The sequence below is a fragment of the Trachypithecus francoisi genome, unplaced genomic scaffold (assembly GCF_009764315.1).
Source record: "Trachypithecus francoisi isolate TF-2019V2 unplaced genomic scaffold, Tfra_2.0 Lachesis_group5, whole genome shotgun sequence".
NCBI lineage: Eukaryota > Metazoa > Chordata > Mammalia > Primates > Cercopithecidae > Trachypithecus > Trachypithecus francoisi.
This window is the reverse complement of record NW_022681470.1, coordinates 30,357,635-30,381,586: the sequence shown is the minus strand read 5'-3', so window position 1 is coordinate 30,381,586 and position 23,952 is coordinate 30,357,635. Positions and strand designations below refer to the sequence as shown.

Genomic DNA, 23,952 nt, shown 5'->3' with positions numbered 1-23,952 from the left:
TATGTTTTCTTCTAAGAGTTTTATAGTTTTAGCACTAATGTTTAGTTCTGTGATATATTTTGAGATATATATACATAGATATGTATAATGTGTGTGTACCTGTGTGTGTGTGTGTGTGTGTGTGTGTGTGTATTCGGCCATAGGGGTCCAATTTAATTCTTTTGTATGTGTATGATCAGTACCTAAGATTTTTATGTTTATCAAAAGGAGTTATGGATTTTTAAAGGTTAAGACACTTAACCCAGTCCAGGTATTACAGTATGACAGAATGCCTTTTGCCATCTAGAACTAATATGAATTATATGATCTGTTGAGCACACCCATAGCACTCTCCTAGGATCCTACCACTTAGTTTGTGAGTAGAACATACCTGAAAAGATAATCTAAGTGCTCTATATGATCAGAGAAGCCTAAATATAAAGAGAAAGCATCACGAAGAAAGAAGAGTTTCCTGAAAGGATGGGTAGCCAGCGTGAAGTATGAAGGAAATTCTAGAATGAAAACACAATATTATGATCAAAAGTGGAAATGTGGGAATAAGGAAGTGGCCAGTACCCATCTGGCTGATTGTAGTTGAGTCTGTGTCAAGGTACATTAGAAATGTAGAAAATAGAGGTATTGAAAAGTTAACATGTGAACATTTTATTAAATCTACTAAATTGTAAACATAGAAGTTTAGGCTTTATTTTTTGGGCAGCGGGATGCCATTTAAAGGCTTTGGGGTGGGAGAGAAGAGATATTAAGTAGGGGAGGATAATCTGGCCTAGTTTGTAAAATGGATTGGAGGGAGAGGAGACTAGAGAAAGTGAGATGAGTATAGTTTAGGAGTGAGATAATTAAGACCTGAATTATTTTTTATTTTTTAAGATTTTGTATTTTGCTTAATTTGTTTTTCAATTACATGTTTTTTTTTTTTTTTTTTAGATACAGGGTCTTGCTATGTTACCCAGGCTGAACTTGAATTCCTGGGTTCAAGTGTTCTTCCTGCCTCCGCCTCCTAAGTAGCTGGGACTATTGGATATACAGTTATTCCCACCTCTCCACCAGTACCATTAACCTGGCCCAGCAATCCCCCCTCCTTCCCTTCTCGCCTGTGAAGATTTGCCTCTCTCCCCCAACCCCCTATATCACATGTTCTGTAAGCACCTTCACATCATAGAATGTTAGATCTTGATGGAACCTCTGAAATGAACCCTGACTTCTCAGTGAAGAAAGTGAATAGGACAGAGGTTTAGCAGTTTATTCAAAATTATTCTCATCAGTGGCAGAACTAAGGATAATAATACTGATTATATGGGAAATGTGACCTCACAGCTTTAAATATAATGAAAAGAAGAGACTATTTGAATGACATACCAACAACACCAGGGTTGAATTAGTAGCTGGTTCAGGCTGGGACAATCTAATTATTCCATGCTTATTGTCTTAAAAAGTGGCTTCATTTTGTTTCATATTACAAACTAATTAAATGTAATTTTAAAATCTGTTTCCTTTCAGGTCAAGTGAAAAGTGCCAAATCTATAACAAGCCATGACCAGAAGAGAAGTCAAGATGATACCTCCCACTGAACATACGCTTTGTAAAAGGCCACATTTTCTTCTAGTATCTGAAAGACAAACCTATTCATGCCATTTGAAATCGAGAAAACAGATGTGGGTTTCTTTAAGTATTTAAGTACAACATTACATCACCCTTTTTTTGTTTGACCTGTTCAGCATGCTTATGTCTGGACCCTCTGGCCTCGCCTCTGCTCCTCCAATCCCAGCCCCATGTGAGTTTCACATGCTCCTTCAGGAAAGCACTTGGGTATAAATCATTAGGCTTTAAGAACTACTCAGAGAATCTAGTAATTTTCTGTGTAGTTGAGGCATTCCATATAAAGGGACATATTTGGCTATTTCCAGAGAAAAAAATTGTTCTCCCACTCTAAAAAGGAAATCTTATGGAATGACACTTGGAGCAAGGAAATATTAAGACTGGTGTGGATTAGGAGCCTCTGGGTACAGCTATCACTTTTTTTTTTTTTTTTTTTTTTTTGTTGAGACGGAGTTTCGCTCTGTCGCCCAGGCTGGAGTGCAGTGGCCGGATCTCAGCTCACTGCAAGCTCCGCCTCCCGGGTTTACGCCATTCTCCTGCCTCAGCCTCCCGAGTAGCTGGGACTACAGGCGCCCGCCACCTCGCCCGGCTAGTTTTCTGTATTTTTTTTAGTAGAGACGGGGTTTCACCGTGTTAGCCAGGGTGGTCTCGATCTCCTGACCTCGTGATCCGCCCGTCTCGGCCTCCCAAAGTGCTGGGATTACAGGCTTGAGCCACCGCGCCCGGCCACAGCTATCACTTTTTATGTCCAAATTAAAATTCACCTGTGAGGTGGGATATACCTCTGAGTAAAACTCCTCTTTATCTTTGACCTCCTTCTCTCTGTCAATTAATAAACACAAATCTGTATAGTTTTAGATTTAGAAGAGTTCTCCTATTCTATAAGGCTGGCAATACGGATATTGTAACTGGATTGAAGGCCATTTCCCCTCCCATTCTGTTTTATATTTCCTAGGTTTTAAGTACCATAGTTGGTTTCATATTGGTGGTTTGAAAGCCTTTTTTCTAGTTTATTTAATCAGGTGCTTCAACCTTCTCTTACGTTGTGACTTTATGGAAAAGTTTTGTAGAAAAGAAAATGGTTTTTAAAAAGCACTTATTGTTTGTTCTTATGACTTTCTCTTCTTTGTCCTGTTCTGAAAGCTAGTTTTCCCTTATGGGAGAAGGAAAAGGAATGGGTAATTCAGTAATACTTGGTCAGTTGACATGTATTTAACCATGGTTTTGAGATAACTGTGTTTTAAATGTCTCCCAAAATTTTAAGTTTTTTATCTTTTTAATGTATGAGCAATTCAGTTTCAATTTTTTAAAGCAAAAGAATACTGCAATAACTTTCACCCACCTTTTTGGCCGACCCAGTGGGTGTTTATGGAGCAGTACAAAGAAGACCTGTGTTTGCTCCTTTTTCTTTTTTTCCTTCCTTCTCCCTTCTCCCTTTCTCTTTCCCTTACCTTCCCCTTCCCTTTCCTTCCCTCCCCTTCCCCTCCCTTCCCCTCCTTTCCTCTCCCTTCCCTTCCCCTCCCCTCCCCATCTTCTTCTCTCTCCTCCTCCTCTTCCCTCTCCTCCTCCTCCTCCTCCTCCTCCTTCTTCCTTCTTCTCTTCTCTTCTCTCTTCCCACCCCCACAACCCCTTCTTGACAGGGTCTCCCTCTCTTGCCCAGGCTGGAATGCAGTGGAGTTATCATGATCATAGCTCACTGTAACCTGCAACTCCTGCGCTCAAGTGATCCTCCCACCATGTTTGGGTAATTAAAAAATAAACATTTGCAGCCTGGGTGCTGGCTCACACCTGTAATCCAAGCACTTTGGGAGGCCGAGGCAGGTGGATCACCTGAGGTCAGGGGTTTGAGACAAGCCTGGCCAACATGGTGAAACCCTGTCTCTACTAAAAATACAACAATTTAGCTGGATGTGGTGGCATGCACCTGTAATCCCAGTGACTTGGGAGGCTAAGGCAGGAGAATCACCTGAGCCCGGGAGGTGGAGGTTGCAGTGAGCCGAGATTGCAACACTGCATTCCAGCCTGGGTGACAGAGCGAGACTCCATCTCAAAAAAATAATAATAATAAAAACAAATGAACATTTGCAGAGATAGAATCTTTTTTTTTTTTTTTTTTTTTTGAGACGGAGTCTCGCTCTGTCGCCCGGACTGGAGTGCAGTGGCCAGATCTCAGCTCACTGCAAGCTCCGCCTCCCGGGTTTACGCCATTCTCCTGCCTCAGCCTCCAGAGTAGCTGGGACTACAGGCGCCCGCCACCTCGCCCGGCTAGTGTTTTTGTATTTTTAGTAGAGACGGGGTTTCGCCGTGTTAGCCAGGATGGTCTCGATCTCCTGACCTCGTGATCCGCCTGTCTCAGCCTCCCAAAGTGCTGGGATTACAGGCTTGAGCCACCACGCCCGGCCCAGAGATAGAATCTTGCTACATTTCCCAGACTGGTCTTTGAGTTCCTGGCCTCAAGCATTCCTCCTGACTTCGCCTCCCAAAGTCCTGGGATTACAGCTGTGAACCACTACGCCTAGCCCATTCTCTTAATACAGTATATTGTGCGAAGACCAGTGTCCTTAAGCATTGCAATAATTTAGGAAAAGTCCAGGTGCCATTTTTGTCCTTTCTATTCTAACTGTACATTTTCTGACCTTGGATTTTGAATACAACATTATTTTATAGGAGTGTGTTCCAGATTAGGGAGGGATTCCTGGATTCTTATTTCAAAGATTTCTAAATTAGACCAAGGCATTTCTGGAGACCCCTTAGTATAAAATAAACCTATTTTCCCTCTTTATTAATTTTTCAATCCTTATCCTCAAACTTTGTATAGCTTTTGATACATTTGCTGATGCTATTTTTAAACTCCTTGTGTTGGCACTTTTATGCCAGTTATGATTCCTCTACTCTCTTAAAACTGCTTTTCTAACTCCTTCACCAGTTCCTCTTCTTCCCCTCCCCCAGTTGTGGGAATTTCTCAAAATTCAATCCTAACCTTTGGTAAAGCAATCTGTAATTCTCTATTCCATGACCTTCCCTGTCACCAGTATTATGAAGAATGAGTCCTTCCCTCTTTAGGGCACCCATAGTGCAAATAGCCTCATACTGTATTCTACTTAATTGTTCACAAGTTTGTCTTTCTGTGTGAACTGTAAGCTTTTTGAGGGTAGGGACTTTGTTTTGTTCTTTTTTATACCTAAAAAGTCCGTAAGATAGTAAGTTAGTATATAACTTAATGAATTACCTTTTAGTAGTATCTTATACATAGAACTCATTACCTCTTCATTAATTTATAGAGCTCGTGCACCTTTATAAAAATGACTCCCAACACTTATCTCCATATTTTGCCCCATTTAAACTCCTACTCCTCTAGCAGATAAGCCATACATACATCCAACATTGTAACTCTATGCTTAATTTCTCCTCTGACCTTCTATTTTCTGAGCCTTCACCTTGAATGTCACTTTACTTTTTGGCATGTGAACCAAGTGATTACCAACAAATTCCTAGATCTCATGTCAAAGATTCCTTTGATGTGAGAATCTGAACATTTATTTATAGCTATGGATTTATAATTTTAGTCCATTTTGAGAGATATAGTATATCTTGTTACATATTGTTGCACTGAATTATAGATATATTCCTAGGAGAGTTTAAATGCCCTTAGGCTTTGAGTTTGAGCTGTTACATAGGTAGCTGCATGGCTTTTTCTGAACATTCACAAAGTAATTACTATTCAAAGTGCATACTAATAAATCAACGAAGCCTCCACATTATTTGGGAAGTAGTCAATCAAAGGCTAAATTCAATGTTATAACTTTTAGACAGTAGTTCTTTAGACTTCTGTATTTAATTAACCAGAAAAAAAGTAAAAAAATAAGGGGAGGAGATTGATAGGACATCATTAAGGAAATAACTACTATCTACTATCACTATCATTTAACAAAAGACATTTTAACACCAGAAAAGGGAAGAGATCTCAGTGTAGGGCTCTACCATTTAAGTTAAATAAATTAAATTTTATTATAGATCTTTATGTTGTATTTATTTTTCTTATTTTGTCATATATGATGGAACTTTTGTCATGAATCAGAACTGGCCAGTGGTCCAGCCTTTGAGAACTACTGCTCTTGGCCGGGCGCGGTGGCTCAAGCCTGTAATCCCAGCACTTTGGGAGGCCGAGACGGGCGGATCACGAGGTCAGGAGATCGAGACCATCCTGGCTAACACAGTGAAACCCCGTCTCTACTAAAAATACAAAAAAAAAAACTAGCCGGGCGAGGTGGCGGGCGCCTGTAGTCCCAGCTACTCGGGAGGCTGAGGCAGGAGAATGGAGAATGGCGTAAACCCGGGAGGCGGAGCTTGCAGTGAGCTGAGATCCGGCCACTGCACTCCAGTCCGGGCGACAGAGCGAGACTCCGCCTCAAAAAAAAAAAAAAAAAAAAAAAAAAAAAAAAAAAAAAAAAAAAAAAGAGAACTACTGCTCTGGACTAAGTAGATTGCTATTTAGATTAACATGATGCCCCCAGATTGTAAAGGACTGACAGTTGCCCCCATGTTCAATCTAATATGTGGTAGATTGTATTTTCCAAGATGGCCACATCTCCCTTCCCACATGCTCTTCTTACAATATGGTCATGACATTCCTCGCATAGAGAGATGTGTCTCTGTTCTTTCCTCTTGAATCTGGGCAGGCTCGTCACTACAGTGGAAGTGATTCTATGTGATTTCTGAGGCTAGATCATAAAAGGTGATGCGGCCTCTGCCTAACTAGGGGAAATGCTTTCTCTTGAGATGCTCACTCTTGATCAGTCTATAGAAAGATCCACAGGGAGGAACTGAGGCCCCAGCCCACAGCCTTGGTGGAGCTCCAGCCTGCAATCATCCCCAACTTGCCAGCCATATGAGTGAGCCATCTTAGAAGCAGATCCTCCAGTCAAGCTAGCCCAGCTGATGCTGTATGGAGTGGACACAAGCCTTCTGTGCTGAGCCATGCAAAAAATTGCAGACTTGTGAATGAAATAAATGATTGTTATTGTTTTAAGCTATTCAGTTTTGTGTTTGTTTGTTACTTAACAATATATAATTCACAAATTTTACAACTTGGAAGTAAGAAATTGACATAACAAAACCTAAAATACATGGCATTGTCTTTGGGACTGGATGTAGGCAGAGGACAAAAAGGCCTGGAGGAGGGTGTGGGTGAAAGCTATAGGCCTTCAAGTACAGTCTTAGCAGAAGCCCTAGGGCCTTCTAGGAGGCTATTGGTGAGTTTATAGTAAAGAGAGGAAAATGCTATTGGAAGCTGGAGAAACCTTTGTTAGGAGATGGTAAGTTTGGCCACATTTTGTCTAAGTAATGAACTCGATGACCCTGCTAAGGATATTTCCAGACTGAGTGTTCAAATACCACCTGGCTTCTACTAAATGAGAGGAGAGAAACTGAGAAAGAACATTTCAGCTTGCAAATAAAATTTAGAAGATATAGAAAAGAGCCAGTGCTCACTGGCTTTGAAAATAAAATTGCTTTTCATTCCTATCCTTTCTAGATGGCAAAAAGTTCTCCACCTAAGGAATGGTTTCTGGGAAAAGGTAAAATCTATGGTGGAATTATAAAGTCATTTGTTAAGAATTCAGAAATATCTAAGGTCATGCTTTATAGGACCTTTCAGACTTTAGGTGGGCTTTCTCCATGCGGCTGGGAAGGTGGCCTCTATCTGCTCTAGGCAGTCATCATCACAACTAAACCTAAGTGGAGAGAGAATAGCTATCTCCCATTAATGTAATATACCAACCTAGGGAACCATCTAACTGGGATTGTCTGAGTCCATGCCCACTCCTGAACCAATTATAATGTTAGGAGGATGGAAACTGACTAACCCCCCTATGTTATGTGTCTATCTCAGTTAAATAGTATTGTCTCTTTTCAGAAGATGGAGTTGGGAGAAAACACACCGGGCAGCCTGTCAGCAGTCAACTCCCCAAATTGACCAGAATCTCCTTCAGCTGGATTTATACAAAATGGTGAAATATAACTTTATTATTGCTTTAAAAAAAAGCTCCATGGGAAAGGGTAAAAAATTTGATCACCTCTATATTTTAGTTATGTGCTTTCTTTAGTTTTCAGAACTATGTGTAAGCTAGCTGACTTTATGGATTTCCTCCAAGTTTTCCTGAAGTATGAGAATTTTTCTAAAGGCCATGGGGAATCTGAACTTTGAAACTTAAATTCAACCTACAGGAGTCTTAGCTGCAGGGCTTAGGTGAACCGAGTGAGTCTGAGGGGACTGCAGTAGGATAGGAACTAGGTAGAACGTGGAAGGGCATTATTCAAACTGATCTGTGCTAAGTTTGCAGTGCTAAGATCAGTTTGACTAAAGAGGGAGTCAAACTTAATTTTGAGAGGAATCAAGGTGACAACCAGTATATAGATAAGGTGAAGGTACGGGAGGGTAGTGAACTTGGTAATGAGGTGAGTTAAGTAAAGGCAGAAGAGGGAAGAGTAAGGAATGGGTCTCTTAGGAGCGGGTCTGTGAATAAGACAATTTTTTTTTAACGTAGTCCTTGGCATTATAGTAGGGATGGGCTCAGTGACTTAAAATAACCACACCAGTTTGTACAAAAAAGGAAGTCATAAAGAATATTTTAGGAGCTAGTATGTGGGCACCAATGTTGCTTGTCACAGTCATAGAGCTGTTGACTAGAATTGTGTTTAGTTTCAAGTAGGAATTGAGACTCACTTGTCAGAGGTTTCTTAATACATAGTGAAGGTGTAATCTTACTGCTGTGATGTTCTCCTTGGTGCCCTTGGGATGCTGATGTGCAGCAACCTTGATGAATGTGGTATAGGAATGAGAGAGCAGAATTTGTCACAAAACAACTCTTCCTTGAAAGTAACCCACAAATTGATTATTGTTCATTTGTTTAATATTTATACTGTATTTGTTTTTAGTAATTATATATGAGGCAAGAAGTATGTAAGTTAGGCATCATGGAATTTGGAATGCATTTGTCCTCCCGTGAAGAATGGGTAACACTGTTTCTTCAAATTGAGGACCGGAAACCAGTGACGGATAGGAGTTAGGAAAATGGAAGTGAGAAACATTGAAAAGGAAGGAGACGTAGAAAAAGAAAATGAAACAGTATGACTGAAAAAGAATTAGAGAGGAGACAAGACTGTGTTGAAGAGGGTTAGGGCTGAGCCAGGTAGTGTTGGCATAAGAAATATAGAGTATATATTAAAAATATAGATGGATATTCTGTCTACATTAATATCTTTGACCATTTCAGCTATTATGTTGTTGTGGGACAATCAAAGATGGGAGAGACTGAACAGAGTGAGTTTAGGAAAGTTCTTTATTAAAAGGTGATCACCTGGCTCAGTAGGACTAGCGTCCAGGAAAGTCTGAGCTCTAGACAAAGAAAGTAGCCACCTTGTAAGCAGTCAGTGGCCAGGAGCTACATGATGTAGGAAGCCTACTTACAGAAGTGAGAACAAAGGCAGTTGATCAGTCTTTTACATTTATCTGTACTGCATGTTCCACATTCCTGGGAAACCATGTTTCTGTATTCACTTTGTAACTTTGCAGTTGTGCTACAGAGGTGAAGCAGGAACTCTCTGAGCCTCATGGAATGTGAAACTGGTAAGTACATATAAAGCTATCTGAGCACAGAAGGAAAAACAGGCTGTTAGTATTCTTTTCTAACTTAGACTCTTAGACTATGGGGGAGCTACTACACTTAGCTTTTGAAGGAAAAAGTAAAAATTTTTGGTTGTCTTTGATTATACTTGTAAAATTCATGAATTCCTTCTTCATCCCCTCTTTGGTGTTCACCATAAATGTAGATTAATAAAGAGCATCACAATAGTTTACTTTTTCTTGTGTAGGCACATATTTTTCCTGGGGGACTGGTGGATATTTTTGTAATGCTATCATTTTGGTGGTAGTTGTTTGGTCCACTATCACTTCAATGGTAGACTGGATGCTTCTGATGAGGAGAGGTAAAAGAGAAGGCAATATTAGACATCCTCCAATTATAGCTATAAGACCTATTATCAAGATTTTAAAGCCTCCAAACCATGAGAACCATTTTCCAAAAAGTGAGTTTGGGCTTCCCCCGGACCAAGTCTGGACTGGGGCATGGGCTAACTTCCGCATTCTGGCAGTAATTTCCATAACAGCTCTTCTATTATTATTGATCTGTAAGCAAGAGTTGTTTAAATTAAGCTTACCACAAACTCCTCCTTCTGAGGCTAGGAGATAGTCTAATGCTAATCTGTTTTGGTATATAGCATCTCTCATTTGAGTGGCCTGTATGGCTAACAGATCTAAGGCTCGGGCTGTCTCATTGACTATGATCTCTAGTACTGCTTGCAATTTTATAATTTGGTTTAACATGTAAATAGGGGTGTGGAAGACCCATGATCCATCTTGGGCCTATGTAGCTGGCCCATATTATTTGATAATTCTTTTAGGAGGCCATTCATTATCTTTCCAGCTAGCTATCTTAATGTCCTTTTTTATGTTTGTGTTTATCTTTTCTACAGTACTTATCTGAGTAAAGACATTTCTTCTGGTCCTTTTTTTTTTCTTCATTATAGACTGGGTAACTTAAATCTTCCCCTTGTTTCAGTGGGAGCAAGAAGAAGGATAGTCTTATTGTCTCTAACACACAGGCTCTGGTCCATTTCTTGGGCAATAGTTGATAGGCTTTTGTCCCACAGATCCAGTATAGTCCTGCTGGTGCTCTCCAAATGTTTGGAGCATCTAGTTGATACCATGACTGATTCAGCACGGGAAACTGAGAGAGGGGGTTAAAATCTGGTACAGAGGAATTGTTTATGAAGCTTCTCCACTGTTTCTTGTTCTTAGACTCTTTAAAATATTGTTGACCTAGATAGGTTGTATCTCCTACTGGAGTCTGAAAGTCTTTTCCCCATCATGCTATGCAGTATCTTCCAATGATGGGGGTTTGTAATAGCCAGACCCTTGGGTTTGCATTGAACTTTGTAACAAATCCAGTATGGTAAAGTTATCTTGTGGCATTAGTTCTCTAGCCTCCCAGGGCCATTGGTCACCTACACTGGTACCTCCATATATATAAAACATGAGGTGACTCCAAGATTAGTAGCAATACTTTCAGCTAGCTAAGCAAATAGGTTCTTGGCTGACATTGGTGGAATCTGAACTTTTGGCTCCTTGGGGTTAAAATATTTATTGAAGGATTTGAAAAATCTGGACTGTGACATTGGACTGACTTGAACTTTAGCTCACTGAGTCTTTTTAATAATGACTAATGGAACACCTAGGTTTGCTCCTTCTTGATCAAAGCTTAGCTCTCCTTGATGTCCTTTAGTCCAAAAAGTTATGTTTGTCTTTAATATGATCAGATTAAGGGGGTCATGGTTTGCATGTTTTAGTCGCACAACCAATCTTTGCTTCTTGGCTGGCAAGCAGAGGTATTCTCCCTGTATATAGGTGTTGGTTGAACTCATGTGTGGTCCGTTGAATGTTACAATCAGGATATTCTTCTTCTGGATCTCCTATTATGATCTTAGCAGCTTTACTGCTGACTCTTTCTTGTCTTAACTTCTTGCAGACTCATCCTAGATTGGTTAGGATGCTGAGGTGTGCAGCCTGACAGGCATCAAAATATGTAGAAACAGATCCTTTATGTGAATAAGGGAATACCTGTGTTTTGCTTGTGAGTTTTCTAGTTCCAGCGTCTTTAGGATTGGCCTATGAAGGTAACAAAGGTTTCACTATTTGGATTTCAAACCAGAAGTCATAGAGTGGAAGGCCTGGATCATAACACACTTGAGGTTGCCCATTTCCTGGGTCACAGACAGAGTAGCTGGTTTGATTATAAACACATGTCTCCAGGGGAGTTCCTGTCCTGTACATTTATAGTAAGTTTGATATAACAGGGTCTTAGTTATACTTTTACCAGACCAAGCTTCTATTATACAATGATGGCAGTTATCTTGGTTTCCTCCTGTGACTGCTAACATTATTGTTATTAGTGTGATCAAGTTTATACTATGCATGGGCATCCTCCTAGGCAACAAGTTTGATAGCAATTGCAAAGAGCATGACAGCAAGACAATCAGTATAAGCAATAGTATAACTACACTTGCAAATTAAATCTACATTTACTTATCTGGCACCGACTTCCTCAGGCTTTGGCCGTGCGTAGACTAGTCAGTTTCTGGTTGCGTGACTAGATCAGGGCTTGACATTTTCTCAAGCTTCAGCCGTGCATTGGCTGACCAGCGTCTGGTGTGGTCGGAGCAGGGTAGTCATCTTTTCCTGCTGCACCTTGATTTCTCTGCAAGTTCGAGTTGGATGATCTGGATCTTGCGGACTCATCCACTGGTCTTGGACTGAGGCTGCAGGTTTCAGTCGGCTGTGATGGATCCAAGGTGTAATACCTGTAACTTTAACAGCGGTAGGGGTAGAGATGATCACAATATGGGGGCCATCCCGTAAGGGTCCGATGGTGGTAGGATTCCAGTGTTTAACCCATACAGAGTCCCTGGGTAGAAAGGGATGTATTGCATCTGTAAGGCTAACAGGTATTCTTTCTCTTACCCATGCTTGTACTTCTTGCATTATCTCACCTAATGCTTGCATTTGTCGTCTTAGGATCAGTTCTCCAATTTCCTTTAAATCTCCTTTTACCTGAGATATAAGTGGGGGTGGTTGGCCATACACTAACTCACAGGGTGAATACCCGGTTAATTTAGTAGGGGTATACGTGACTTGGAGAAGGACCATGGGCAATACCTGATCCCACCTTAAATGCATCTCTTGGCAAAACTTCTTCAACAGTTGTTTCAGTGTCCGGTTCATCCTTTCAACTTTTTTAGAACTTTGTGGGCGATAGGCTGTATACAGTTTCTATTTAATCTTTAACGTCTGAGTTAGTTGCTGTACTACTTCTGTCACAAAAGCTGGTCCGTTGTCTGACCCTAAAGTTAGAGGCAGTCCAAATCTAGGAATAATGTCTTTTAATAATATCCTGGTTACTTCTCGTGCCTTTTCTGTCCTGGTGGGGAATGCCTCAACCCATCCTGAAAAGGTGCAGACAAACACTAACGTGTACTGATAACCTCCAGCCCACGGCAGTTCAGTAAAGTCTACAAGTAGGTTTTCACATGGCACTGCTCCTGTTTCCTGAATTCCTGGGGGCCGAGTAGACCCTTGCCTTGGGTTATTCTGGGTGCAAGTAACACACTGCTTGCAGACGGCTCGAGTGATGGCAGTTAGGCGTGGCACGTAGAAATACTGCCCTACAAGAATTTCTAAAGCTGTTTTCCCCATGTGTGTTCCTTGGTAAAACTGCTTTATAAATCGGGAGCAATGGCTTCTGGAATGGCAAGCCTCCGGTCTGAAAACTTCCACCAGCCTCCTTTTTGATAACTCCCATTTTCCTGCGCAAACCATGCCTTCTCGTTGGATGAGTAGTTAGGAGTCTCTGCAAGGGGAGGCTCTAATAAGGGCATAGTATAAGTCTCTTCTTTCTTTGTTATTTCTGTCATTGCAGCCATTTTTTTGCTTCCTTGTCTGCTTTTCTGTTTCCTATAGCCTTATCACTTCCTCCTGTTTGATGTCCTTTACAGTGGATAACTGCTACTTCCTTTGGAGCCCATACAGCCTCTAGGAGTTGCTCTATTTCTTTTTTGTTTTTTATTTTCTTTCCTTCAGTAGTTAACAGTCCTCTTTCTTTGTAAATGGCTCCATGAGCATGCAAGGTGGCAAAAGCAAATCTTGAATCAGTATAGATGTTCACTGACTTTCCCTTCACTAGAAATAGTGCTCTTGTGAGAGCTATTAGTTCTGCCTTCTGTGCTGAGGTTCCGACCAGTAGAGGGCAGGCTTTGGTCACTGAGCTTAATGTGACGACAGCATATCTGGCCTTTCTGATACCTTCAGATATGAAGCTGCTTCCATCAGTAAAATATTCAATGTCAGGGTCCTTTAGAGGCTGGTCTTTCAAGTCTTTTCGACTTCAAAAGACCTCATCCACTGTTTCTATACAGCAGTGGTACCCTGGGGCATACAATGGGGGCTTCCCATGTTCCGCATATTCTATTGGTAACAGTGTGGCCAGATTTAGGGTATTCACAGTCTCTAAGGTGATGTATGGATTCTCACATAGGAGGCCTTGGTATCTTAGCATCCAAGGGTTAGAGAGCCAACAGTGTCCTGTCTGTTCCATCAGGGCGACAACTGTGTGGGGCACCCAAATTATCAGCTTCTGTCCAAATGTGAGTTTGTTAGCGTCCTCAGCTAACAAGGCAGTGGTGGCCAGCACCTTGAAACAGGGTGGCCATCCTATAGCCACCAAGTCTACTTGCTCAGGCAAATATGCTACAGGCTGATACTATGACCCTAGCATTTGCACTAAGACTCCTGTAGCCATTCCTTTTCTTTCATGAACATACAGGTAAAAGGGCTTTGCCATGTCTGGCAGCCCTAGTGCTGGTGCCTGGATTAAGGCTTTCTTAATTTTCTTGAAAGCCATATCTTGTTTCTTTTTTCAAAGGAGGGGCTCCTTTCTCCCACCTTTCGTTGCCTCATTAAAAGGTTTTGCTAAGAGCGAGTAGTTGGGGATCCACATGTGGCAGAAACCAGCTGCCCCTAGGAATTCCTGCACTAGTCACCTTATGTCTGACTGAGGAATGCTACAGTCTCTTTTTGCTCTTGCCCAAGCTCACACCGCCCTTGGGAGATGTAAAATCCAAGATACTGGACTCCTTGGCCGCAGATCTGTGCCTTTTCCTTAGATACTTTATAGCCAGCTTTCCACAGCACTTGAAGGAGACTGTCCTTGGATACATTCTTTTCTGGTGGGTGCAGCTAGCAACAAATCATCTATGTATTGCAGTAAGACACATCAGTCCTAGGTGGCTGAAAGCCTTTAAGTCTGAGGCAGGTGCTTCTTCAAAGATAGTTGGGGAGTTTTTAAATCCTTGGGGAAGTCTAGTCCAGGTATACTGAGATAGGCCCCACTCAAAGGCAAAGATATCTCGGCTTACAGGGGCCAATTGAATGCAGAAAAATGCATCTTTTATGTCTAAGCATGTGCACCAAGCAGCACTAGCAGGTATTTGTCCAAGCATAGTGTACGGGTTAGGCACAATAGCATGCAGTGTAGCTGCCATCTTGTTGGCTGCCCTTAAGTCTTGTACAGGTGGATAGTCATCAGAAGGTTTTAACACCGGCAATAGGGGAGTATTCCATGAGGAAACACATCTTTCTATTATTCCAAACTCAAGGAACCTTTTTAAGTGTTTTTCAATTCCTCGATTGGCCTCCATGGGAATGGGATATTGGCAGATCCACACTGGGTAGGTTCCTTGTAGTAGCTCTACTATGACAACTGCTTGATTCACTGCCAGCCCCAGGGGATTGTCTTCTGCCTGGACTCCTGGTAACTTAAGAAGTAAGTCTGTGAATAGTTTTTCTCCTTCAGTCACACTCTATCTTTTTCCACACTCCTGGCAACTACTTTCATAAAGTCTCCATTCCTCTGTTTTCAGGAATGTGAGTGTTAATACCGTAGCCTTTCTTTGCCTTAGGCTTAAAGTCATGTCTCCACTCGGTGTAAAGGAGATCTGAGCCTGCAGCTTTTGTAATAAGTCTTTTCCCAATAGTGGCACTGGGCAGTTTAGTAAGTATAAAAACATGTGTTGAACCTCTTGGTCTTCAATCATACATCTCTTCAATTTGAAAAAAGATGTCTTTTCTGTGACCTGTGGCCCCGATAATATTAGCATAGTCTTTTGATAACAGCCCAATTGTTTGAGTCACAACCGAGTGTTCAGCACCTGTGGCTACCATAAAGTCTATTTTTCGGCCCCTTACCACCATTGAGACCATAGACTCCTTGGGGCCTAATGAGATGGAGCCTGGTCTATCTCAGTCTTCAAGTTAGTCATTGGCTCCTGCCAGCCCAATTAGATCCATGTCAGATCCTACTGCACCTTGCCTAGCAGTGGAAGGAGGCCCTGTCCAGTCATTCTGTCCCTGGTTGTTGCCCTTGTTCTTTTCTTTCTCTGGACATTCATCTTTCCAATGCCCTCTTTGCTTGTATCTTGCACATTGATCTCTCTCTAGTCTAGGCTGATCTTCCTGACGTGTCCTGGTCTCCTGACCTGGGCTAGCTTGTCCTCTACTGCGACTGCGTCCACGACCACGTCCACATCCTCTTGCAAATCCAGTCTCTCTTTCAACCAGAGCTGTGGCCAAGAACTCTGCCTTTTCCTTCGCTCTACGCTTGGCCTCCCGCTTTGCTTCCTCATCTTGATTTACAAACATTTTGATTGCCACCTGGATAAGCTGGGAAATGTTCATACCTTCAAATCCCTCCAGCTTCTGCAACTTTCGCTTAATGTCATTTGTGCCTGACTCACGAATGCCACATTAACCATGTACTGATTCCCTGCCACTTCTGGGTCAAAAGGTGTGTACAGCCGGTAAGCCTCACAAAGCCTCTCATAGAACTCACTGGTGCTTTCATCTGGTTTCTGATGAACCTCTGAAACCTTTGCAATGTTCATTGCCTTTTTCCCTCCAGCCTTTATTCCTTGTATTAGAGCCTCTCGGTATCTCAGCAAGTTCAGCAGCCCTTGGGCCTGATTTGGGTCTTTTCTATGGTTCCTTGTTTTGTACGAGCCACTAGAGTCTTACAATAATCTTCAAAGCAGGACCGTAGCCATTTTGGACAGGTCTGAATCACACTCAGCCAGGAGTCTAAGTTTGGGAACTGATCAGGGTGCCCAGGCTATTGTCTGACCCCAGTGACCACCCGAAACACTCGGCCAATTATTTCCTTATCTGTGGTTCCCTTGACTGGCCACCTTACATTAAAGGAGGGCCAGTCAATTTCACAAAGGGTTCTTAGCCTCTGTGGTGTTAACTTCATTCCATAATCAGCATAAAAACCTTTCTTAAAGTTCTTCAACATATATTCTAATGGAGTTGGCTTTGACGCTTTTCCTCCCATTTCCTCCCTCACGGCACACTTTCACTCTCACTTTCACTCTTGGATTCACCAGACCAGGTCCTATTACTGGAGGTTAGGATGCTGCTTAGCCAGGTCACAGTCAACTACTGCTGTGAAGCTATGAAGCTAATCCTCTCAGCCTTACGCAGTGACCTAGGTCTGGCTAGTCCCACACTCAGCTCGGAGGACACAGTCTGGACTAAGAGATCTGCACCTCCCCACGTCACTCCTCGTGTTGGCCTCTCCCAAGACCATCTCTTTTACACACTTTCACACACCTCTCCTGCCCCAGGACTCCTTATCAGATGAAACAAGCCTCTCTCGTGTCCCAGGTGAGCCTAGTTAGGCTCCCACATTCACACACATACACACACCACTCCTAACCTAGGACTCCTCATTGGATGAAACAAGCCTCTCTTGTGTCCCAAGTAGGTGCACACAAACCCACACACTCCCAGTTGGGGTGGCAAGCCACTCTTGTCACCCTGCCAGCAAGCCCTACCTTGCTGCACTTGCTGCTCTATCGGCCCATTTTCTCCCTTCTTCCAGTTCATGTTAGTGGGGACATGAGGTTCATCCAAATTGGCAAGCCACTCCTACCACCTCCAGCTCCTCTGTTGGATAAGTGGTTGTTCCCTGGGAGGTGATCAAGCTCCCTTCCGTCCTTATGGGATGGACTTTCCTAGGGCCCAACCTTACTGCAGTTCAGTAGTCTGCCTGCGCGCTGCTCCTGTGACTGTCCTGCAACTCCCGAGTTGGTTCCATTTGCACTGTCAGAGGAAGGCTCCAAGACATGGGAGAGTCGTTGTCCTTCTGGGCTAAGTCTTACCCAATGGTGCCAAGGGTCCCACAACTCTCATGTCCTGGGGCCCTAGCCCACAAGCAGAGGAGACAGAAACCTGCCGTCTCCAATCCCGGACAGGCCCCCAGAAATGTGGCGGGACAATCAAAGATGGGAGAGACTGAACAGAGTGAGTTCAGGAAAGGTCTTTATTAAAAGGTGATCACCCGGCTCAGTAGGACTAGCATCCAGGGAAGTCTGAGCCCTGGACAAAGAAAGCAGCCACCTTTTAAGCAGTCAGTGGCCAGGTGCTACGTGATGCAGGAAGTGTACTTACAGAAGTGAGAACAAAGGCAGTTGATCAATCTTTTACATTTATCTATACTGCATGTTCCACATCCCTGAGAAACCATGTTTCTGTATTAACCTTGTAACTTTGCAGTTGTGCTAGGGAGGTGAAGCAGGAACTGGCTGAGCCCCAAGTAATGTGAAACTAGCAAGTACAGATAAGGCTAGCTGAGCACAGAAGGAAAAACAGGCTGTTAGTATTCTTCTCTATCTTAGACTATGGGGGAGCTACACTACACTTAGCTTTTAAAGGGAAAAGTAGAAATTTTTGGTTGTCTTTGATTATACTTGTACAATTCATGAATTCCTTCTACAATGTCAGCAAAAGAAAAAAAAATCAGTTAAAACAGTTGTGGGTACCTACATAGCTTGAGGGTTAAAAAATGAAAGCTTCCCCAGAACTAGATCACTTGGCTTCTTCTGGATTGGGGGTGGGGATAATGTAGGCAGCCAATCAGAATGAAAGCAGGTTGGCAAGAAACCAATGGGAACTCGGCATGGAAATGGATTTTGGTGTGATATCAGTTGGTAGTACTGTCCCTAGCAAACAGAAACATACCTGTGCCTTGTGTTTTGGGATTTTGAGAGCCTTCATCTCAATTTCAACTTTGAAGCAGCTTAATCTTTAAGGAACATATCTCTGATCTGGGTAATTTGTAGAAGAACTTAATTTGAGAGTCATTACACATGAGGATAGCGGGAGTTGAAGATGCCAAGGACCTGAAGGGCTACTTGAGGGACAGGGGAAGTGATTTGAAGATGTAGCATTTTGAATCTCTTTCTGGCCCATCCTCTGCTTCACACCAGAATCATTGTGACCTGTAGACCAAACAAGTGCAAAACAAAGGACCAAAGATAAGCCTTAAATATTATTGGAGATACTTGAGGAACCTCTAGGGTTTTTAGGTTAAGGCTAGCTGCAAGGAAAAATAAAGCAGAACAAATTTTTCTCAGGACCACTGCATAGATTCGCATTGGTTACATCCTATACAGAGCACCAACTGAGGTGGGATACTGGGACTGAAATCCAGCCTGGTAGTCACATGCCAAGCCATGTGCCTTGTTGTCAGGCTTCATTGCTCTGAGGAAGGGGGACTTTTTCTAATTCACTCAAAAGCATCATATGATCAAACCTCAACCTTGGTCTTTTCCTTTATTTTTAGGTTATTCACCCTTATCCTCACTCCCGACCTTAACTGGTGTGACTCAACTTTGACTTTGTTTCCCATTTGCCATCTTTTATTTGAAGGGTGCTGAGAGAGGAAAAAGAGATATTAGGGCTGGAGTGGTAAAATGGAATTCGAGAATGATTTATACCCACAGAGAAGGGGGAGCATAACATTTATCCTTGCTCCTTCCCCCTCAAATAGTTCAGCCCATCAAATATTTTTGGACAGCCTATCTCGTGCTACATACTATGTGCACAGCCTTAAGGAAAGTTCGGGCCCTGGCCTTTGAGAAACTCACTGTCCAATAGGGAAAGAAAGCACATTACTGTATCATTACAATGGTAAGTGCACCAGTCAATGCACCCCCTCTCCCATATACATGTAACAGTACAGGGAGTAAACACTAACACTGCTGTTAGTGTTCCTATAAAATGTTCTTGGAGCAAAAGGTAGGGCAAGAGGTATTAATGTGTGCCCTGTGACAAGAAGAGACATGTTCAGATCTGAGTGTGGCACAATCTTAGGTAGAAAGGGTATGGATTAACTGGGTCTTGGTAGGTCTTATGTTCTTTTTGCATGCTATACAGGTTAGTGTGCAGAAGTGAAAGTGTCCATAATAACCAAACCACTCCATCAAGTTAGGTCTGGGAAAAGCAGCAGCAAAAATGAGTTCTTACTTCTGGGCACAAAACAAAAGTAACAGACCTGATTTACTCTGCGGACAGCCAGCTGACTACCTTGTTGAAGAGGAACATTTCACAACGTTTGTATGTTTCATTGTTGTTTTGGGAGGTAGGTGGTTGTTTTTGAAACTCATCTTTCCTCTGCCCTGTGAACCTTCTGTCAATGTGGAAAGACATCACAACTACATAACATCAAAAGAAGGGGCCCAGTGAACTGATAAGACATGAGTGAATACTGTCAATCTTGCTTCATTTAATTATAAGTAGTGTCTATTCTATATTCCTGTATTCAGTAACATTTGCTGAGCATGGTAGTCAGGTAGACATGTAAGAAGAACAACTTAACTTCAAGGAGACTTCTCATGGGGGAGATTGGCAAACACATAATTACTATGCAATGTGTTAAGTATAACTATAAAGGTGTGGTCAAGATTCTCTGCTCACAAGAAGGAGGAAGAGCTGTACACTGGCCAGACCTAACCTGACCAAAATATCTGAGGCGAGGGGAGGACAATGGGAGCAAACACACAAATAGAGCCCAGGCATACAATTCATGATTTACATAATTGATGTCATTCATTTTGTCCATTTTATTATGGCTTTTGGTGTGATCTCTCTTCAGGGAAGATAAATAACCCACCCCAACCCCAAGAAGAAAATTAGAAAAGACTTCGCGAATAAGGACCTCTTAAACAATGATTAAGAATTCAACAGGTATAGAGAATGATATTCATGCAAATCAAGTAACATATCCAACACACAGATGCTTTAGCCCACAATTCAACACTAGGGATTAGGAAAAAGGAAAAATAGCTGCTTTAAAATCCTTTCTGGAACTAGGAATACTATACAGAAACAAATAAACAAATGTGTATAAACTCCTTCAATTTTACCCATTGTATCAAGGAGTGAAATTGCTTTCTTTGGGAATCTTTAATATACTAATGACCTTGGTCCCTTTTGATATCACAAGGTACTGATGACCACGGACTAGCTCTATATCCTTTGTAGAGACAAATGCTCCAGTAGTAAAGAGCATTGCAGAAATAGTGTAAAAAACATATCTTTATCTGGTCTTACCTATAACAAATACAGATGCTCCTTGATTATCAGGTTGTGTCCTAATAAACCCATCATAAATTTGAAATATTGTAAGTTGAAATGCATTAATACAGCTAACCTACTGAACATCATAACTGAGCCTAGCCTACCTTAAAAGCTTTCATAACACTTACATTCGCCTACAGTCAGGGGAAATCATCTAACACAAAGCCTATTTTATAATAAAAGTGTTGACTATCTCATGTAATTTAGTAAATATTGTACTAAGCATGAAACACAAGAATAGTATGAGTACTCGAAGTACAGTTTCTACCAAATGTGTATCACTTTTGTACCATCCCAAAGTAAGTCGAGGCCTTCTGTATTCAATTAATATTTAATGATGTGGCTTAACTTATAACTGGAAGTCAGGAAATACAGAATCTGGGATGCCAATGAATCTTACCCCAGGCATAAATTAATTGAATTATAGTTTATATATTGTCTCTAGAGGCAATGAAATGAATAACTTTAGATAGAGTAGAGGTTTCAATGCAAGAAAATGCAGATAGAGAATAATGAGTGGCTTTTGTTACTAGTGTCATGAAGGCAGTTTTCTCTATAGTTAGAGCTCAGTTAAATGTGTTTCTGGCTTTTGGGAAAATTTTAGAAATATGTCGCTATAGCTTAGGATGAGGAATTATTAATAGAAGGTGTACTATGTAGATGTAAAATTGGGCTTTCCGTGATTTCTCACCATCAGATCCATTAGTAACCGGGCGCGGTGGCTCAAGCCTGTAATCCCAGCACTTTGGGAGGCCGAGACGGGCGGATCACGAGGTCAGGAGATCGAGACCATCCTGGCTAACACGGTGAAACCTCGTCTCTACTAAAAAAAATACAAAAAAACTAGCCGGGCGAGGTGGCTGGCGCCTGTAGTCCCAGCTACTCCGGAGGCTGAGGCAGGAGAATGGCGTAAACCCGGGAGGCGGAGCTTGCAGTGAGCTGAGATCCGGCCACTGCACTCCAGCCCGGGGACAGAGCGAGACTCCGTCTCAAAAAAAAAAAAAAAAAAAAAAAAAAAAAAAAAAAAAAAAGAAACCCATACGTTATTCTGATGTGTCACTGGGCAGGCAAATTGGAAGCTGTTGAAATATCAATATTTTCCAGATTCACCTGTGAGAGATGCCTCATCATGTGTCATATCCTTAAGAGGCAGCATTTATAACAGATATCAGTTATTCATCCACAAGAATATGACACTCAGAAGTTTAAAATTAAGTAACTAGAGAAAAGAAATATTAATTAAATTGCTTTGAAGCTTATCATGTTTAAATAACACATACATGTATTTCTTTAGGGCTTTTGAAGATGTGTTTAAAGAATTCCGAAGTCACTGTTTTGACGATTCTTTCTCTGTCGGGATTCGTGATAGGACAGATGGCCTACAGTTCTGTTGAGGTACTGTATGTACAGTAAATTAGAGAATAAATTAAAGGAAAAAATGCCAAAAATAAAGTCCACTCCCATCTCATCCCTGAATGCATGGAATGTTTTTTTTCTTATGGGAACAGCTACTCAGAAAGTTCTATCTGGTATTTAAAAATTTGAAAAATAAGAAAACCACACAGTAAAGGACACATCAATTAGGGAAGCTTCAAAAGAGCAGTAATAAGAGGAAAATGTGGCCAGGTGATGGCTCACGCCTGTTATCCCAGCACTTTGGGAGGCTGAGGTGGGTGGATCACTTAAGGTCAGGAGTTTGAGACCAGCCTGACCAACATGACAAAATCCCATCTCTACTAAAAATACGAAAATTAGCTAGGAGGGGTGGCCCATGCCTGTAATCCTGGTGACTTAGGAGGCTGAGGCATGAGAATCTCTTGAACACAGGAGACGGAGGTTGCAGTGAGCTGACATCACACCACTACACTCCAGCCTGGGCAACAGAACAAGATTGTCAAAAAAAAGAAAAAAAGAAAACAAGGAAAGAAAGCAAGGAAAGACCATCCCGGCTAACACGGTGAAACCCCGTCTCTACTAAAAAATACAAAAAATTAGCCGGGTTTGGTGGTGGGCCTGTAGTCCCAGCTGCTCTGGAGGCTGAGGCAGGAGAATGGTGTGAACCCGGGAGGTGGAGCTTACAGTGAGCTGAGATCGCGCCACTGCACTCCAGCCTGGGCAACAGAGCGAGACTCCATCTCAAAAAAAAAAAAAAAAGCAAGCAAGGATAATGTGTTTGCATTCTTGGGTTCATCATCTGCTTCTGAAGCCTTGCTCTGGCTTCCTTCCCCTGCACACATACACTGGTTTCTTCCCTGCTCTTGCCTTATACAAGGCCTGCTTATAGGTTGAGGTAGGAGAATTGCATGAACCCAGGAGTCTGAACTTGCAGTGAGCCGAGATCGTGCCACTGCACTCCAGCCTGGGCGACAGAGCAAGACTCCGTCTCAAAAAAAAAAAAAAAAAAAAAAAAAGGGCGGGGTAGCTTATAAAAGGTAGCAGTTATGTTCATCATGGGGCAAGGTCACTGCCAGATTAAATGTAAAACATGCTTCATATAATATGTACCATAGATACAAGAAAACATTCATTCATTTATCAACCTAGTATTAACTTCTGATTTCAACTGCATAGCAGTGTGATCAATAACAATTTGCCTCCACTCATTCCTTTATTTTTTTAAAATGGAGATAATGCTTGTACCCATCTAGGATTGTAAACGCTTCTTCCTAATCTTCTGAAATACCACCAGTACTACTAGCTGACATCTTTAGAGTGTTTAAAAAGTGCCAGGCTCTCTTTTAAGTGCTTTGTATTTATTAATTTATTAGTTTATTAACTCTTGAGTTAATTTATTCACTCTAACAGCAACCCGTTGAAAACAGACACTCTATTTCCATTTTATAGATGAGCAAACTGAGGTATAGGGAGGTGGAGTAATGAAAGTTAAACTATTGATATGGCCAAAATAAACTTTTTTTTTTTTTTTTTTTTTTTTGAGGGGGAGTCTCTCTCTGTCGCCCGGACTGGAGTGCAGTGGCCAGATCTCAGCTCACTGCAAGCTCCGCCTCCCGGGTTTATGCCATTCTCCTGCCTCAGCCTCCTGAGTAGCTGGGACTACAGGCGCCCGCCACCTCGCCCGGCTAGTTTTTTTTTTTTGTATTTTTAGTAGAGACGGGGTTTCACCGTGTTAGCCAGGATGATCTCGATCTCCTGACCTCGTGATCCGCCCGTCTCGGCCTCCCAAAGTGCTGGGATTACAGGCTTGAGCCACCGCGCCCGGCCCAAAATAAACTTTTTAGGAGGGAATATTTATAGCACTTCAATCGTTGTTG

At 42.0% G+C, this 23,952-nt stretch overlaps 2 protein-coding genes across 5 annotated transcripts in view; both read left to right on the top strand.

The window, feature by feature from the left end:
* The window catches only part of ANKRD45 (ankyrin repeat domain 45), a 57,692-nt gene extending 55,685 nt beyond the window's left edge, over positions 1-2,007 (top strand). For all 4 annotated transcript variants that reach the window (XM_033197459.1, XM_033197461.1, XM_033197460.1 and 1 more), the window contains exon 6: positions 1,498-2,007. In XM_033197459.1, coding sequence (XP_033053350.1) covers positions 1,498-1,568 — 71 coding nt within the window. In that variant the 3' untranslated portion in view covers positions 1,569-2,007. The remainder of the gene's footprint in view (positions 1-1,497) is intronic.
* A 17,484-nt stretch (positions 2,008-19,491) lies between these two features.
* SLC9C2 (solute carrier family 9 member C2 (putative)) overlaps positions 19,492-23,952 on the top strand; it is a 92,218-nt gene continuing 87,757 nt past the window's right edge. Inside the window, exons 1-2 of the mRNA XM_033199193.1 lie at positions 19,492-19,682; positions 21,975-22,075. Coding sequence (XP_033055084.1) covers positions 19,556-19,682; positions 21,975-22,075 — 228 coding nt within the window. The 5' untranslated portion in view covers positions 19,492-19,555. The remainder of the gene's footprint in view (positions 19,683-21,974; positions 22,076-23,952) is intronic.